Genomic DNA, 16,890 nt, shown 5'->3' on the forward strand with positions numbered 1-16,890 from the left:
AATATTCTGAAAACCTTCTGAACAATCTCTAACGCTTGAAAGGACGTACGCCTTCTCGAGTTTAATACCCCGAACACGTGTTGCCCCACGATTCGGCAATATTTTTGCCGGTTCTCGAGATAATCATGATCATAATTTTTGCCGTCTATATCTTTATTTATACCCATCATTTTACCTCTTTCACTTTCAAAACATTCATCATCTTCTTAGCACTTAACGTCCTTCTGCTTTTATCATTTTATGACTTTCTTTAAAAAGCTTCACTTCCCTTTTATTATCATGGCTTCTTTTACTGAATCTTTCAAATACTCTAGTCTTCTCTTCGGTGGAGGCCCGAAGAGAAGCAAAAACAAAGAGGTTGATATTGATGATGATCCTCCCATGGTAAGCACCATCATACCCAAACATCTAAGTATCATCAATGACTTCCAGAAGAAGTTTTCCTCCGCGTCTCCACAGACATGGGCCATTAGCAAGTATCCTTCCTCTATTCGCCCTTTCAGTATTCCTGCTGTGAAGGAGGACTGCAACTACCCAGACCTTAACATTATCTCTCCTGACATGATAGAGCTGGTTACCTTCACCAAGGAAGGTTTTACGTATGTCTATAAGTATCCTTTCATCTTGGGTCCATTTTCTTTAAGCGGAGGGCTCGACCCCGTGATCTTAGAGTTATGCCACCGGTACCAGGTCTGCTTGGCACAAGTAGGCCCTTCCGTATGGCAAACTGTGGCTTGTCTATGCCAATTATGTACGGAGACTTGAAAAATCCTAACCCTGGCACATATGATGAATCTCTACCCCCCCAAAATCTTCTATGGGGGAGTAATAAATTTCAACAAACGCGGTTACCTCTCGTATTTTCCTAACCCTGGCATATATGACTTTGTGGCCTATACTATTTTATTGTCTCAAAGCCTGTCACCTCTCGTATTTTCCTTCACTTGACTATAGACTCTGTAATACTGTCATTTTGATCTACCGTTGTTATCCATGTATCACGTCTTACTCATGATGCTCCATTAATTCTCTTATAATTTCTTGCTATCATTTTTGTCAATCACTTTATTCCTAAAACTTCGACAAGACATTCTTTTGCTTTTAGTTCCCCTTGCTCCATCCATGGGCTCTTCGAATTACCTAACATTCTTTCTCTACTAGGGACGGGAGCCATACTAAGGTAATATTTATCCTTTCAAGGTTTCCAGTACCTATCTTTGTAGTACTCATATCTAGCTACACTATTTTAGAGTACACCATCTGGGTGTCTCACAAGGAGATCTATTAGTACATTTGCAATATCCTTCGGAAATGTTAATTAACGCAAACTGTCTATCCACTATTTTGGGTCACTCTAACCCCAGCCAGATCCTGATATTCGTCCCTCTCTTATACTTATTTTGTTAGCCCTCATAGAGCATAAATGAGATGGGGTTCGGTCAATTGCACATACCTCTGTTACTATTGAAGGTAACTCAAAATGCTTATATCTCCCTCCTGAGTTGAAAGTACCGATACTCTTTATTAACTGGGTACCTCGTACCTTGCTTCTTTTACTTGCTGGAACTTATGTCTACTTTCTAATTCTCTTTTTCCTTTTTATCGTAAAAGTGGATAGGCATTCTTGCCTTAGGGATCCTTATCAAGAAGCTTACACGTCTTAGTATACACATGGTCTATTGAATACTTCATATTTATCCATCATAAGCATGATGCAAAAATCGAGTCCTTCTAACTCAACTCTTCCATAACTATATTTCTTACCAACTGTTTTTCTGGGTTTAGGCATCGTCGTATTATGAACAAGATAAAATTTAGGAAATTGAGTTCCTACAACTGAGCTTTACCACACGATCTAGAGTAAGAAGAAAAAGTGACAGTCCTAAATTCCCTATTGCCTCCTGCTTATAAGTGTGGTGCACAAGACACCCATAAACAAGACTTTACTAGACACAACTTGTAGATTCCCTAGGACAGAACTGCTCTGATACCACTTCTGTCACGCCCCGAATCTGGGGGGCGAGACGGGCACCCGGTGCCTCACCTATCCTTGCGTATCAACTTGCAACTAAGGGACTCTGAACATATAATGTCATACTTTGTCCATGGGACACATTGCAAGACAATTGCAAATGATGACTAAACATTAATATAATGCTGGGCCGACAAGGCCCTCATAGCTACTATAGCTGGAAAACCAACAGAATATACATAAAAGTCCTACAAGCCCAACATACAGCACTAACTAACAAGATATGTCTACAAGCCTCTACTGATGGATATACTGTGATCGGAATAGGGCCATAGTCTACTCATATATATATATACAAGATGTACATAAAGCTCTAGATCCAACAACTTCGAAGGGCATGGAGCTTATCAATCAAGCTGAACTCAGGCAACACTTAATGAGGAGGTCTACCCGTCTGTCTATCTGAACCTGCATGCATGAAATGCAGCACCCCCAGAAAAGGGACGTTAGTACAAAATAATGTATCGAGTATGTAGGGCAATATACTGAAAGCTGAACTGATAATATAACAACTGAAAACAACTGGAAGTAAAAGATAATATGAAGATATGCTTACCCGGTGATACTGACTCAAAACTCTCAATATAGTAAGTAAAATAGCTGTCATGCCTTATAAGGCTCGGTATATATATAATTGCTCTACCGTAGTAGACTCGCTCATAGGCTCTTGACCATACTAGGCTCTGTATCTTGGCCAACTAGGCTCGCTCATAGGCGCTCGACCATAGTAGGCTCGGTATATAACTTGCCATCTTATTAGAGTTTGCCCAATAGGGGCCTGCCCATCGATTATAGCTTGATGGTAATGAAAATACTGTAATACTGTATATATAAACTCTCTGCTCTCTTGACTGGAAGAAGGAAATACTCAATTGAATATTGTACTTACAAGACTAGGAAAAATATACGTAAATTCCGGAATATGAATTTTTCTTTATGCCTCGTTATCAAACTTGTGTAATTACCGGATCATGCAAAATGAAGGAAGAGCTTAGCCTTAACATACCTGAACCGATTCTATTTTGCGAAAACACGTAACGGAGGATAGAAGTAGAAAAAAATCCGTATGATATTTTTGAGAAAGATTGTACTGTGCCTTCTTTGAATTAGAATTTCACGTTGCATCTTGTAGTATTTCAGGGAATCTCATGTTGGTCATTATTATTTCTCTCTTAATAATGTTGGAATGTCATTTTACTTAGTCTTAGAAAAATTCCATACCTTACTAATAAGTAGACCAAGTATCTCTACGTGTAAACAAGATGGCCTTTTGCCTTATGACTCATTTTATGCATTTTGCCACTTTGTCTTAGTCTATGCCATGTGCAATCCCCAAAAGACACTTATTCACTTAATATTATAATTATCTTCATAATTAATCAATTATCCACATAATTAAAAATTATCTCAAATTACCTAGAATACTACTCACTTTTAACACACCTTATACACTTTACTATCATGGTCATGTAGTACCTTGTATGATACTAGTCCATAAGTACCGGGTATTTTAGCTCGGGCCGTATTTTATCCCAAAATATCAAACTTTAATGAAAATTTATTTTCTTCGATTTGCTTACCCTCTCATCTTCACGAATTTATTTATCACTTGTTTGAAATAACATAATGCTTATAATCTCCAAATAATCTTGTCCTTGAACTGAGGTTAATTATCTTACGACAATTTCACGTATAATACTACAGGGTGTAACATCATCGTAATATAATACTGCAGGGCATAATATCGACGTAATACTGCGGGGCATAACATTTTTGGCCTCGGCATGGTCCTTAATGAACAAATCTACAAGTATTTCAAAAGAGTCTATTAAATTCTCGGGTAAGAGTGAATACCATGTCAATGCCCCCTTCGTAAGAGTTTCTCCAAACTTTTTCAGCAGAACCTATTTGATCTCATATTGAGCCAAATCGTCCCTTTCACCACTGTTATATAGGTTGTGATGTGCTCCAGATGGTCCAAAGTCACATCGTACTTTGGTATGTCCGACAACTTGAACCACTTCGAAATTAACTCCGGTGCTGCGCTCGGCTTAAACATTAATTGAGTATATTTTTTCAAATCTGGGCCCTTCAAAACTGGTGGTGCACCTGAAATCTGATCCATTCGGGCGTGAAACACCTTCGCATTTTGATCTATTCGTTCATTTATTTTCCTTTTAAATCTCATGAGCTCAATTTTGAAGGGATCATTACTATTATCCTTACCAAATCTGCTACCGGTCCCCCCTGCACCGTCAAAATCGACCTCACCCCTCGGTTTTTTTTTTATCAACTCTTTGATCCATTTTGTTTGTAGGAGCGCAAGGAGGAATCGAGCCCCTTCCTATTGCGTTGTTATAAGCGCCGGACAATTGTTGCTTAAATTCCGTCATTTCCTGATCTTACCTTGAAAGGTGGCCCATGATGGCTTTTGTTGTTCTATGAGGATTCTTACTGTTTCCACAACTTGTTCCTCTTCCACATCATTGGGAGTTGGCTCGCGTAGATGTTGGGGATACTGTCCTTCATGGACCGGGTTTGCTTCTACCCCTCATTGCCAGTGTCGCTGATTGAATCCTCATGTTGAGGCAGATTTTCATGTCCCTCAACATTGTGTGCGATGTTGACATTGTTAGCTGCCATCTTCAATTTCTTGCTAAGGAATAAAAAATCAAACAAGTTAATAATAAACACAAGGATCAACTCAATTACGCAACTGTATATGCCCCACGGTGGGCACCAAACTATTTACCCGTAAAATGGTACAGTTGAATTTATTACGTGATTTATAGACAAGTAAACTGATTTGATCCGAAAATAATAAGTAAACGGGATTAAAAATAAGACTTAGCAGTTAAAATAGAAGGAAATGACAAGTTTGGCTCCAAGAGCAATGCCTCCGAGGACACAGATAAGAACAATATAAAAGAGCAAATACAATTATTTTATTGAGCTTGAGAATAGAATATAGCATAAGTTTTGTCAAAAATTTCATGTCTTACAATGGTTGTTGAGACTACTATTTATAGCTATACCTACGGAAACAAGATCCTGTCACGACCCTAAAACCGACCCGGTCGTGATGGCGCCTATCGTAAAACTAGGCCAGCCGACACAACTCCCGAATTAACCATTAATAAGTAAGAATCATTTTTAAGCCTTTAATTAAACAAATGTTTCATAATGTAAGTCTAAATGAACATTGCAAAAATAATATACAAGTCCGACATCGGGGTGTCACAAGCCACAAGCATCTACTAAGGTCTGAATACAATGAAAAGTTTGAAAACGTATTAAATACAGTCTAATGAAAATAGGGGGGGAGAAAAGCAGTGCTGCAAACGTCGGACAACTACCTTGCTAACTCCAATGACTCTGCCACTGAGCAATCAACACCCGCTACCGGGTTCAAAAATACCTGAATCTGCACACAAGGTGCAGGGAGTAATATGAGTACTCTAACTCAGTAAGTAATAAAGGTAAATGAAAGCTGAGCAGTAAGAAAATATGCAAGACATAACATAATGCTACAACAAATGCAGTACATTTCCAAAACAGTACGAAAATCGTTCTCTTCATAAATCAAGCTCAGTTTCAGAAAAAAAAATCCTTTTAAAACAACTTTCAATGGTTTCAAACGAGTGATAAAACATTGAGTAAAAATGATAGAAAATGTAAACAGCCCCTCGGGCATAATATCAACAGAACCAGCCCCTCGGGCTACCTCACAATCACTCGTAATCAGCCCCTCGAGCATAACATGAATCAAGAACCACCCCTCGGGAAATAACATGAAACAATATCAGCCCTTCGGGCTACATCACATCTCACATTGGGTACCCACGCTCACTGGGGGTGTACAGACTCCGGAGGGGCTCTTACAGCCCAAGCGCTATTACAAGCCATCTCGTGGCATAATCAATCAGGCCCTCGCCCTCACATAACAAGCCACCTCATGGCATAATAAATCAGGCCCTCGTCCTCTCATATATCACAATTTAGTACAACATGTTGCATCGTGCATCCCGATCCCATAATATCCTCACAACATAAGCCCTCGGTCCCACTCAGTCAAAAACCTCTCAAGCCATTCGGGCTATCAGTAAAACAGGGTGCTCAGCCCAAAATATCATTTTATGCATTAAAACGGAGTAATAAAGATTGCGTTATGAAATCAGTAAATACAGCATGACTGAGTATAGATCTTAAATCAAAAAGAGTGAGAGGATAATAAGAAAAAGCCCCTAAGGGTCCAAACAGCTCTGGCACAAGGCCCAAATATGGCATTCAGCCTAATTTATAGGAAATTCTTTCTAAAACACATAAGTATCATATAATTTAAGTCAAATACTCAACTTTATAGTTGCTACGGGATGGACCAAGTCACAATCCCCAACGGTGCACACCCACACGCACGTCACCTAACATGTGCGTCACCTCAAAATAGTAAAGCAATGTGAGATCTGGGTTTCATACCCTCAGGACAAACATTTTACAATCATTACTTACCTCAATCCGGTCCAAACTCTAGCCCGCGATGCCTTTGCCTCTCGACTCGGCCTTCGAATGCTCCAAATCTAGCCAAAAGTAGATTCATACCATCAAAATATGCTAGGGGAACAAAGCCCACTCGAAAATATCCAATTTATATCAAAAATTCCGAAATTGACCAAACCCGGCCCCCGTTCCCATGTCTCAGAATCCGATAGAAATCACATCAATAGAATCCTTACACTCTCACGAGTTCGTACGTATTAAATACATCAAAATCCGACATCAAATGCCCATTCAAATCCCCAAAAGAATTCTCAAACTTTTCTTCCATTTTTTCCCAATTTTCACTCTAATTTCTCACATTAAATGATGCAATTCAAGACTAAAATATGGAAATAAACCAAATATGAGTGAAGAATACTTACTCCAATAGCTCCACTGAAAATATCCTCAAATATCACCTTCTCCCGAGCTCTCTAATGGTTTTTGTGATATTGGACTTAAACCCTCGATTTTAAAAATATAAACTAACTGCTCAGGTATTCTACATCGCGAACGCGGCATCACCCTCGCGTTCGCGAAGCTCAAAGCTTCACTGACAACTTCTTTCCTTCGCGAACGCGAGGGCCACACGCGAACACGATGACCACATAGCTCGACCCTACGCGAACGCGGAGCCTTAACTCACACACCTTCACGAATGCTGGACCTACATTGCGAACGTGAAGAACAAATTGATTGACCCTCTCATTAACCCTTCGCGAACGCGAGAACCTCTCACGAACGCGAAGAAGGATTTCTCTACAACAAAATACCAGAAAATCTGCCAAGTTCAAAGTTCAAAAATTGATCCGTTAATCACCCGAAACACACCCAAGGCCCTCGGGACCTCAACCAAACATGTCAACATATCCCATAACATCATTCAAACTTGTTTCAACCTTCGAAATGCTCGAAACAACATTAAAACACCAAATTTGCATCGGATTTAAGCCTAAGAATTCCAAAAACTTTCAAATTCCGTTTTCGATCAAAATGTCTATCAAACCTTGTCCGAATGACCTAAAATTTTGCACACATGTCACAAATGATACAACAGACCTACTCCAACTTGCGTAATTCCATTCCGACCCCTATATCAAAATTTCACTTATCAACCGGAAAATGCCAAAATTCCAATTTCGCTAATTCAAGCCTAAACCTTCCACAGACCTCCAAAATACATCCCAATCATGCTCCTAAGTCCCAAATAACCTAACGGAGCTAACCTAATCATAAAAATTCCAATACAAGATCATATACTAACAAGTCAAAACTTGGTCAAACATTTCAAATTTTAAGCTGTAAACTGAGAATTGTTCTTCCAAATTCATTCCGATTACCTTGAAAACCAAAACCGATGATTTACATAAGTCATAATACATCACACGGGGCTAATCGTGCCCGAGAACTGGCGAGCAAAATGCAAAAGCTCAAAACGACCGGTCGGGTCATTACAGATCCTAGGATCAATCCCCTACTAAATGACAATAAAGGGGCCATTGATGAATATATAACGGCAAGCCATGAATGCAGATATTCTCTGCAAAGACTTCCCATTTAATGCTAGGGAATATTATTCATTAAATGATATCCGATGATAAACATTTGATGTGTTCACATTGATCATGCTCCCTTCGGGGTCTATCCGATGCCAGTTGTAGCTATTGTTCCCAATACTGGTTGTTACTCGATTTACTTTCTACCTGTCTTCGGTTCCACGTGTCACGCTACCATTCGATCATTTAATTTGAACCAATTTTACCCTATACAATAGTTTTCATGTTTATAGTTGAAATAAGTTTCGTATTATTATAAATAGGGGTATTGGTAGCATATTTATGTGTGGAGATTTGTGAGAATTGTAGAGAGTTTCAGAGAATTTATAATAATTTTTTTAATATTAGTATCAGAGCTTTTACGATCTTGGGAGAGAATGAAGTAGCTTCCGCTGCCCGCAGATGGTACTAGCTAATATGTGCCACCCTTCCGGCCATTGAATATGTTGGTAAACGTCGAGCCAATAATATATGCAAATAATAAAATAGAAGGATAAAAAATATTTCAACTTACAAGAGGTGCTAGCCAATATGGCACGAGAGGAAGAAACTATTTTCCAAAAAATTAGTGAGTAGCAGTTAAAAACTAATAATAATTTGAGAACTAGTGACAGGTGCATCAACAATTGGATGTTGGTGACAAAGTGCATCAACGGTAGTCTTAGACACGTGCTTCAACAAAATTGGGTGTTGGTGACAAAGTACATCAACGGGTGTTGGAGACAAGTTCTACAACAAAAATTTGGATGTTGGTAACAAAGTGAATCAACGGGAGTTGAAGACACATGCTTCAACAAAATTGGTTGTTGATGACAAAGTGCATCCATGGGAGTTGAAGACAAGCGTTTTAACAAAATTGGTTATTGGTGACAATGTGCATCAACTGGAGTGTCACGTGCAACAACGGAGTTGGAGACAAGTGATTCAATAAAATTCATTATTGGTGACAAAGTGCATAAACATGAGTTAGAGACAAGTGCTTCAACAAATGTGAAAGTTGGAGAGAAGTGCTCCAACACAACAGTAACAAAAAAAGTTAGATGTATACAACTTTGAATTACAAGAGAGAATGTTGGAAAGATAATTCAAAGTCGTAATAGGAAAACAAAATTGTTTAGGATTGGTATTTGGTAGTATTTAGTTGATGTCTAAATAGGATTTATTTTCAGAATTATATAGAAATAGTTTTCATGTTTCTAGTTGAAATAAGTTTTCTATTATTATAAATAGGGGTATTGGTAGCTTATTTTATGTGCAGAGAAGTGCGAAGTATTTTAGAGATCTATGTTCAATAAAATAAATTATTCCTTCATCGTATGAGATCTGACAATGGACGGGGAAAATGGAGAACGAAGGAGTTGCAATTTCAGCTTTAGAGCCCGTTTGGCTAAGCTGTCAAAAACTACTTATTTTGAGAAGTGCTTTTTAATAAAGTACTTTTGAAAAATTACAGTTTGTGTTTGGCCAGTTCATTTGAGAAGTACTTTAATAAGCAAATTGTGTTTGGACAATATTTTCAAAAAGTACTTTTGAGTATTAAATTATGAAAAAAGACAGTACATATTCAATTTACTTGTAGCATATTATTTAAAAGAGATAAATCAATTTAAATATTTATTATAATAACATTAGTGAATTTTTCTTTTTATTTAATTAGAATATAAAATATAAAGTAAAAATATATATTAAAGATTTTAATCAATATAATAGTTATCCAAAGCAACAATATTAGGTATCCAATATTACTTATTGTTTACATTGATGATTTAATTATATCAAAATATAGTCATTCAGTATAAATTTAGAATCTACTTCATTAATCCTATATAAAAAAGAGATCTATTTATGGTGAAAGGACTATTTCAAAGAAGAATAGGAGAAGGTGTAACGACCCGATCGGTCGTTTTGAACACTTACATTTCGCTCGGTTGTTTGAAGGCATGAGTAACTCCATATGATGTATTATGACTTATGTGAATCGTCGGTTTTGATTTTCATGTTATTCGGAACTGATTTGGAAGAATAATTCTGAGATAGAAACTTTTAATTTGAAAGGTTTGACCAAATTTGAATTTTTGGTATTTGACCTCGGAATGGATTTCTGATGGTTATGTTAGCTCCGTTAGGTGATTTTGGACTTAGAAGCGCGTCCGGATTGTGATTTGGAGGTCATTAGTAGAGTTTGGCTTGAATTGGCGAAAGTTGGAATTTTAAAAAGTTTGACCGGGAGTGAATTTTTTGATATCGGGGTCAGATTCCAATTCTGAAAGTTGAAACAGGTCCATAATGTCAAATGTGACTTGTGTGCAAAATTTGAGGTCAATCAGATGTGATTTGATAGGTTTCAGCATCGGTTATGGAAGTTTAAGTTTCAAGTCCATTGGTTTTGATTTTAGGTGTGATTCGTTGTTTCGATGTTGTTATGTGTATTTTTAGGCCTTGAGTAGGTTCCTGTCATATTATGGGATTGTTTGGATGGGGTCCCGAGGGGCTCGGATGGGTTTCAGACTAAGTTCGGATCATTTTCACTTCATGGTGCACTGTTGAAGATTTCTGATTCTGGTGTTACCGCATCTGCAGAAGGATGGGCACAGATGCGAGTCCACAGATATGGACAACCTACTGCAGAAGTGTACCAGGCTTGGCTGGAGGTCATCGCAGATGCGGAGGAAGACTCGCACCTACGAGTGCGCAGAAGCGAAAATTGTTCCGCAGGTGCAAGCGGTCGGCTAGTTAGTTATGGTCGCAGAAGCGAAGAAGTTACCGCAAATATTGTGGACGTAGATGTAATGATTTGTCCACAAATGCGGAAAGTGCTGGGCAGAAGCTATAAAAATCGAGAATTTTGTTCTTTCTTCATATTTTGAGATGTGAGACTTGAATTGATGTGATTTTTGGAGCAAATTTCATCACAAGAATTGGGGTAATTGTTCTCTACTCAGTTTTGATTACATTTCATAAATCCATCATCATTTTTAATAATTGGTTGGTGATTTAAAGAGGAAATTGGGGGTTTGGCCTAAAGTTTCATAATATGAATTTTTGAGTTTTGAACATCGAATTGGAGTCGGAATTGAGTGAAATTGTCACGACCCAAACTGGAGGATCATGACTAGCACCCGGGGCATACTTGCCGAGCACCAACGTATATTTTATCTAACCTTCCTTATTATCTTTAAGGGCTGACGAGATCATTATAAATTGTAGAAATGGATCATGAACAACAAACAATGAAATATAATGGAATGAACATACATAACATGGGATAACAAGACTGCCAAGAAACTACATATAAGGTACGAGCTACCACGCTCTCTTGAAAGAATATACAACAAAAATCAGCCGACAAAGCATACCAAACTATACATGAGTCGACACCTGTCTATGAGCCTCTAAAAGAGAATAAGTGCTGCAATATTGCCGTAACAGGGCCCCGACATACCCATAATATCTATAACAAAAAATGCATACCAAGACCACGACAAGTCTGGAGAAGGGATCCAGCCAATAACCGCTGAACTGGAAAGCCTACTGTAGTGGGGGAGATGGTCTACCTGTCTATCAGGACCTGCAGCACGACATTCAGTATCCACAAATATAAAGGACATCAGTACGAATAAAGTACTGAGTAAGTAAGGCAGGAAAGCATAAGTAAGAACAATAATGTAAACAGGGATACAGAATATACAACCTGTAACATCTGGATACCTCTGAGGGCTAAAGAGATGAAATGTGTGATACATACATAAACTTTTAAAACATACGCCTTTGTGGGCATCATCATCATATCGTACCCAGCCGGAATAGGCTCGGTAAAACGTGCCTGGCTACGTGGAGCTCGGTAAAACCCAACTGATCAGTGGTTGCACAATAGGTGCCGTACTCGGCCGACTATAGCGCGGCTCGATAGAGTAAAGTAGATATATATATATAATGCATGCAGGACTCACTAGAATCATATTCTGAACCTTTCTGAGTGAGGTAAGATCGATATTTTCCGTACACCTTATTAGGAATAACTCTTCATCAAGAATCTTATAAGAATAAAGAAGTACCAACAACATTGATAACATAAGAATAAGAGAAGCAACCGCAACATCAATTGTTCTATAAGAAGGGAAACAATATAAGTATTGGTAGCTTCTAAGAGTAGAGTACCTTTGGAAGCTCGTTCATTGCATTGAAAAAGAAGGAAAGGGATAGCCTCACATACCTTGTATATGTACTGCCCAACCTCAAGCTATGCAAATGTCACGACTTCTTACTCTATAATAAGAGAAATGACACTATCGTTATCGTTTAAGCATTGTAACTATTATGTATCGACCACAACCTATTTTACGATAAAACAGACAGCACCTCCCCTATATATATGACTTCACACAAGTCAAAACAATCACCAAACAACCCAACATACCCTTATCACTTCATACGCAACACGACAACCATAATAGTGTCAAACAATCCGAAAATATTACGATGAACGACCCACAAACAACCATGCCATTATGTAGTGTTTCTCCACACCCTTCCTCCTTTCAAATCCATAAAAATAGTAGCAAAATAGATAACCCAATAGCAACACGAAACAACCCACAAAATAGTCCCACAAGTTCAACAACTCAAAATTAATTTTTTAGTTTACTTAAACACGTTTCGACCTGTCTTTTCTTTCAAATTGAGAAACACAACCAAAAGTACATAATTATACCTCTTATCTAATAAACCAGCCGTGAATTCAACTTAAAAATAAGTTCACAACCAGCCAACCATGACACAAGAACAAAGAACATACCACTCTTTCGAAACTCGCTAGGTCTATTCTTTACGATTGAGTTACAATTCGCAAACACATAGATAATGGAAGAATAAGCATAACCTTACCTTGTACTGAGTATAACCCAAGAAACATGGTCCTTCTTCATCAAAAATCAGTTCCTCAATGTGGATGCAATAAATATAAAGAGTAACTAGCAAGTAGATGGGTGAAATAAATGCGTTGATAATCCCTTAAAAGTCCCCTCTTGGAAAACTTTGTGGCTTTTAATTGAGTCCTCTCATTTTGGCAAGTAGATGATGCACCTACTTGTCACCTACCAATCTGCGCAGTCTCGTAAAAATGCAAATATCTCTACACTCCAAGGTTGTATTGATAAACAGTTTAATGCATTGGAAACTAGACTCATAGATATTCAATTTGGTGGGTATATCACCCCGTAATTCCAAGTAAATTGTGAGAAAATTTTAGTAATATTTAACCTAAAATTTAAGTAAAATTATGAACATAAGTTGCGACAACTTTTGTCGACTTTTGTTTCATAAATCGTTTGGATTCAAGACTTATGATACGGATATTATATGATTAAAATAACTTAAAACACGACCTCTTGAGAATATTAGCACCCCTATTTTTACCCAAAATTAAGGGTTACAACATCCTTGATTCGTTTAACTTCTAATACTTGTTAACCACCCTTATACACCCATGTGTAATTTAAGACCAATAGGATTAACTTCTTATCATCTCAAAGATAATCTCTTCTCAGATTTACATTGACTAACTTATGACATGAACCAACGTACGTGAATATGGGTTGTAACACTCTCCTCCCCCCCTAGGAGCATTCGTCCTCGAATGTAAGGGTATATGGGGAGTCTAAATCATCGTGGATTCTAACAGAAATTTCCGGCCGAGTTTCCCCTATAAAATGGACACTAGCGAAACTTGAAAGCAGTTAAACCCAACGTATGGACTCACAAGTCTATAGAAAGCATTATGGATTTATACATTATCTGCATATCACCATTTTGTTTTAAGGAAGAGTATTCTCAAGCTATTACTTACCTCATAGATCCGTTTCACCCTCTAATGTGTCCTGCGTTCCCTCGGCATCCTCGTTATCTTAATTTTGGAATAGGTAAAGGTATTTAGACTTCATCTCCTCTTCTGCTTCCCATGTCATTTCTTCCACATTCTTGTTCCTCCACAATACTTTGACAAAAGCAACATCCTTTGTTCTCAGCTTGCGGACTTGTCGATCTAATATAGCCACTGACACTTTTTCATATGATAGATCCTCTGTAACTTGTACATCTTTGATAGAGACGACCCGATAAGGGTCTCCAATACATTTCCTCAACATAGATACATGGAATACCAGGTGGACAAATTCCAATTCGGATGGCAATTCTAACTCATAAGCAAACTGTCCAATTCGTCGAAGAATTTTGTACGGACCGATATACCGCGGACTCAGCTTATCCTTCTTCCCAAAATGCATAACACCCTTCATTGGTGATATCCTCAAGAAAACCCAATCACCAACCTCAAACTCCATATCACGACGTTGGACATCAGAATAAGACTTTTGCCTGCTTTGCACCGTCCTCAGTCGCTCTTGTATCAGTTTCACCTTCTCGATGGCTTGGTGAATCAAATCTAGCTCATATAGTTCTTTTTCATCGGCTTCGAACCATCCAAGTAGTGATCTACATCTCCTCCCATATAGTGTCTCGTATGGGGCCATTGTAATAATGGAATGGTAGCTATTATTGTAGGCAAATTCTATAAGTGGAAGATGGTCATCCCAACTCCCCTTGAAATCCAGAACACATGCTCGTAGCATATATTCAAGTGTCTGAATGGTACGTTCAACCTGTCTGTCAGTCTGTGGATGGAATGTAAGGCTGAGATTCACTTGTGTGTCTAAACCCTTCTGAAAAGACCTCCAAAAGTTAGCTGTAAATTGCGCTCCTCGGTCTGATATAATAGATACCAGCAAACTATGAAGCCTAACAATTTCCTTGATATACAATTGATAAATAGGATTTTAACATGTTTTATACCCATACTTGCCTGCGCTTTGAGTGTAATTTGCTACAAAATAGTCCCAAAATGCTTACAGATTGCGCTTGATTGCAGGTTTGAGCTATAAAGTGACAAATCGTCAAAGATCAGCTCAAATCGGAGTGAAACCTGCTCAAGTGTCAAAGATCATTAAAGTAAGGACATTCAGAACTTGGTGCAGACCGCACCATCATGTCATACGGCCGCACCATAGGAGTTCAGAGACTGTGAAACTACAAGTCAAGCTCATGCGGCCGCGTCCAACTTCATGCGGCCCGCGTCTCACTCATGCGGCTGCACAATCTTGCTATGCGGTCGCGTCCAAGAAGTTCAGAGAGTGTCATATTCCAGAAGCAAACCACGCGGCCGCATCCGACTTCATGCGGCCCGCGTCCCTCTCTATGCGGCCACACTCTATGGTCACGCGGCCCGCATCATTGAAGTTCAGAGAAACTGCCAAAACCATTCATGCGGTCGCACAACAACTTTGTGCGGTCCGCGCCAGTATTCATGCGACCGCATTCCAACTTTGTGCGGTCTGTATCACCATCTTCAGAGAGCAAGATTCAGAGGTCAAGCAACCTAGTGCGGCCGCGTGCCATCTTTGTGCGGTCCGCACTAACCCCGTAGGGGCCGTTTTGTCCAGTTTTTCCAGCCCACTATAAATAGAACATTTTACTATTTTTAGGTTACGTTGGGTACATCTGATAGCTGCTGCACTTGTGAGACTTATGTTTTGGCCTATCTTGGGCATTTTTAGCTTAGTTTCATCATAGATTATTGTAGTTTAACATTAGCAATGAATTAATATGGTTGTTTCATCTTCTATTTCTTCATTTTCTTCTTTAGCTATGTCTAGCTAAACCCATTAGCTAGGGTTGTGGCTCAACCCTAGTGTGGGTAATTAATGGGTGTAGCTTCTTAATGATAGATTGATATTGAGTGTTTGTTATTTGGGTTAATTGTATGGTTTAATTAAGGATTGTTTTTTGCAAACATTGATTCTAGCTTAGTGGGTCTTGACTCTTCTTGAGAAAGAGAGTCTATGACCCCAAAATTGACCCAACAAGGAATTGGGGTGGACCCATGAGAAATTGTAGTCCCAATTAATGGGTTAAACCTCGAGAGAGTAATCACCCTACTTGAACCCTAGTTGCTTGGTCTAATTAGCTTACCCAATTGGTCTCGAGAGAGTCAATTGGGCAAAATCGCTCTCTCTACCGAGAGGTGTGAGAGTGGGTATAATTGTGCAATGGTTATAACATTGATCCCAATATGTCAATCTATTATTAGTAGTCTGTACCCGTTAGTTAACCACCTAGGTGATGCCACGACCCTAGTGCCTTTTTTCTATATTAATCACAACTTAGAACATCTCCCTTTAGCATAAATTAGCTTAAACTTGTAGTTGATACAATTAGGAATCGACCCAAAAAAATGATAGAAGCACAATTAGGAGCAAACACGCATTCCTAGTCCGAACAAATACGCAACTCCATTCCAAGCTCCCTGTGGAAATTGACCCCGATACCACTATTCGGGTAAAAGTCTTAGAGCCCGCTCTTCCTACCGTTGCGTAAGGTTGAGTTTGTCGCGATCAACTTTTTGGTGTCGTTGCCGGGGAGCTTACGGTGTTGACTATTTGTGTAGCTAGTTTTGTGTTTTGCTTCTCTTTCCTTCTTGTTTACTAATTTTGTTTGTGTCTATCAATTAGGTACAATGGCTCTTAATGCAAATGACCCTCTCGGCAATGTGATAGCGGGGGAGGAGGTAGAGGATCTAGAACAAGATGAGGTCTTACCTCAAGTTCCATGGAGGGGCCGACATGTCAATATAAATGCAAATGAGAACAACAATATTCTAGGCCCTCCTCCGGCACCACCGAGAGTGGCTCCCAGAGTTTTACCAAATCAAGGATA

General features: G+C 38.7%; 1 protein-coding gene across 1 annotated transcript; it reads right to left on the reverse strand.

Annotated features, from left to right (window-relative positions):
* Positions 1-14,027: 14,027 nt before the first annotated feature.
* LOC138883461 (uncharacterized) lies at positions 14,028-14,651 on the reverse strand. The gene has a single exon (XM_070164150.1). The coding sequence runs from the start codon at positions 14,649-14,651 to the stop codon at positions 14,028-14,030; it is 624 nt and encodes a 207-aa protein (XP_070020251.1).
* Positions 14,652-16,890: the final 2,239 nt, after the last annotated feature.

Source organism: Nicotiana sylvestris, chromosome 12, assembly GCF_000393655.2.
Source record: "Nicotiana sylvestris chromosome 12, ASM39365v2, whole genome shotgun sequence".
Lineage (NCBI taxonomy): Eukaryota > Viridiplantae > Streptophyta > Magnoliopsida > Solanales > Solanaceae > Nicotiana > Nicotiana sylvestris.

Excerpts from the sequence above, each read along its gene's own strand:
- LOC138883461 (XM_070164150.1), bottom strand. The coding sequence starts at position 14,651 with ATGGCCCCATACGAGACACTATATGGGAGGAGATGTAGATCACTACTT.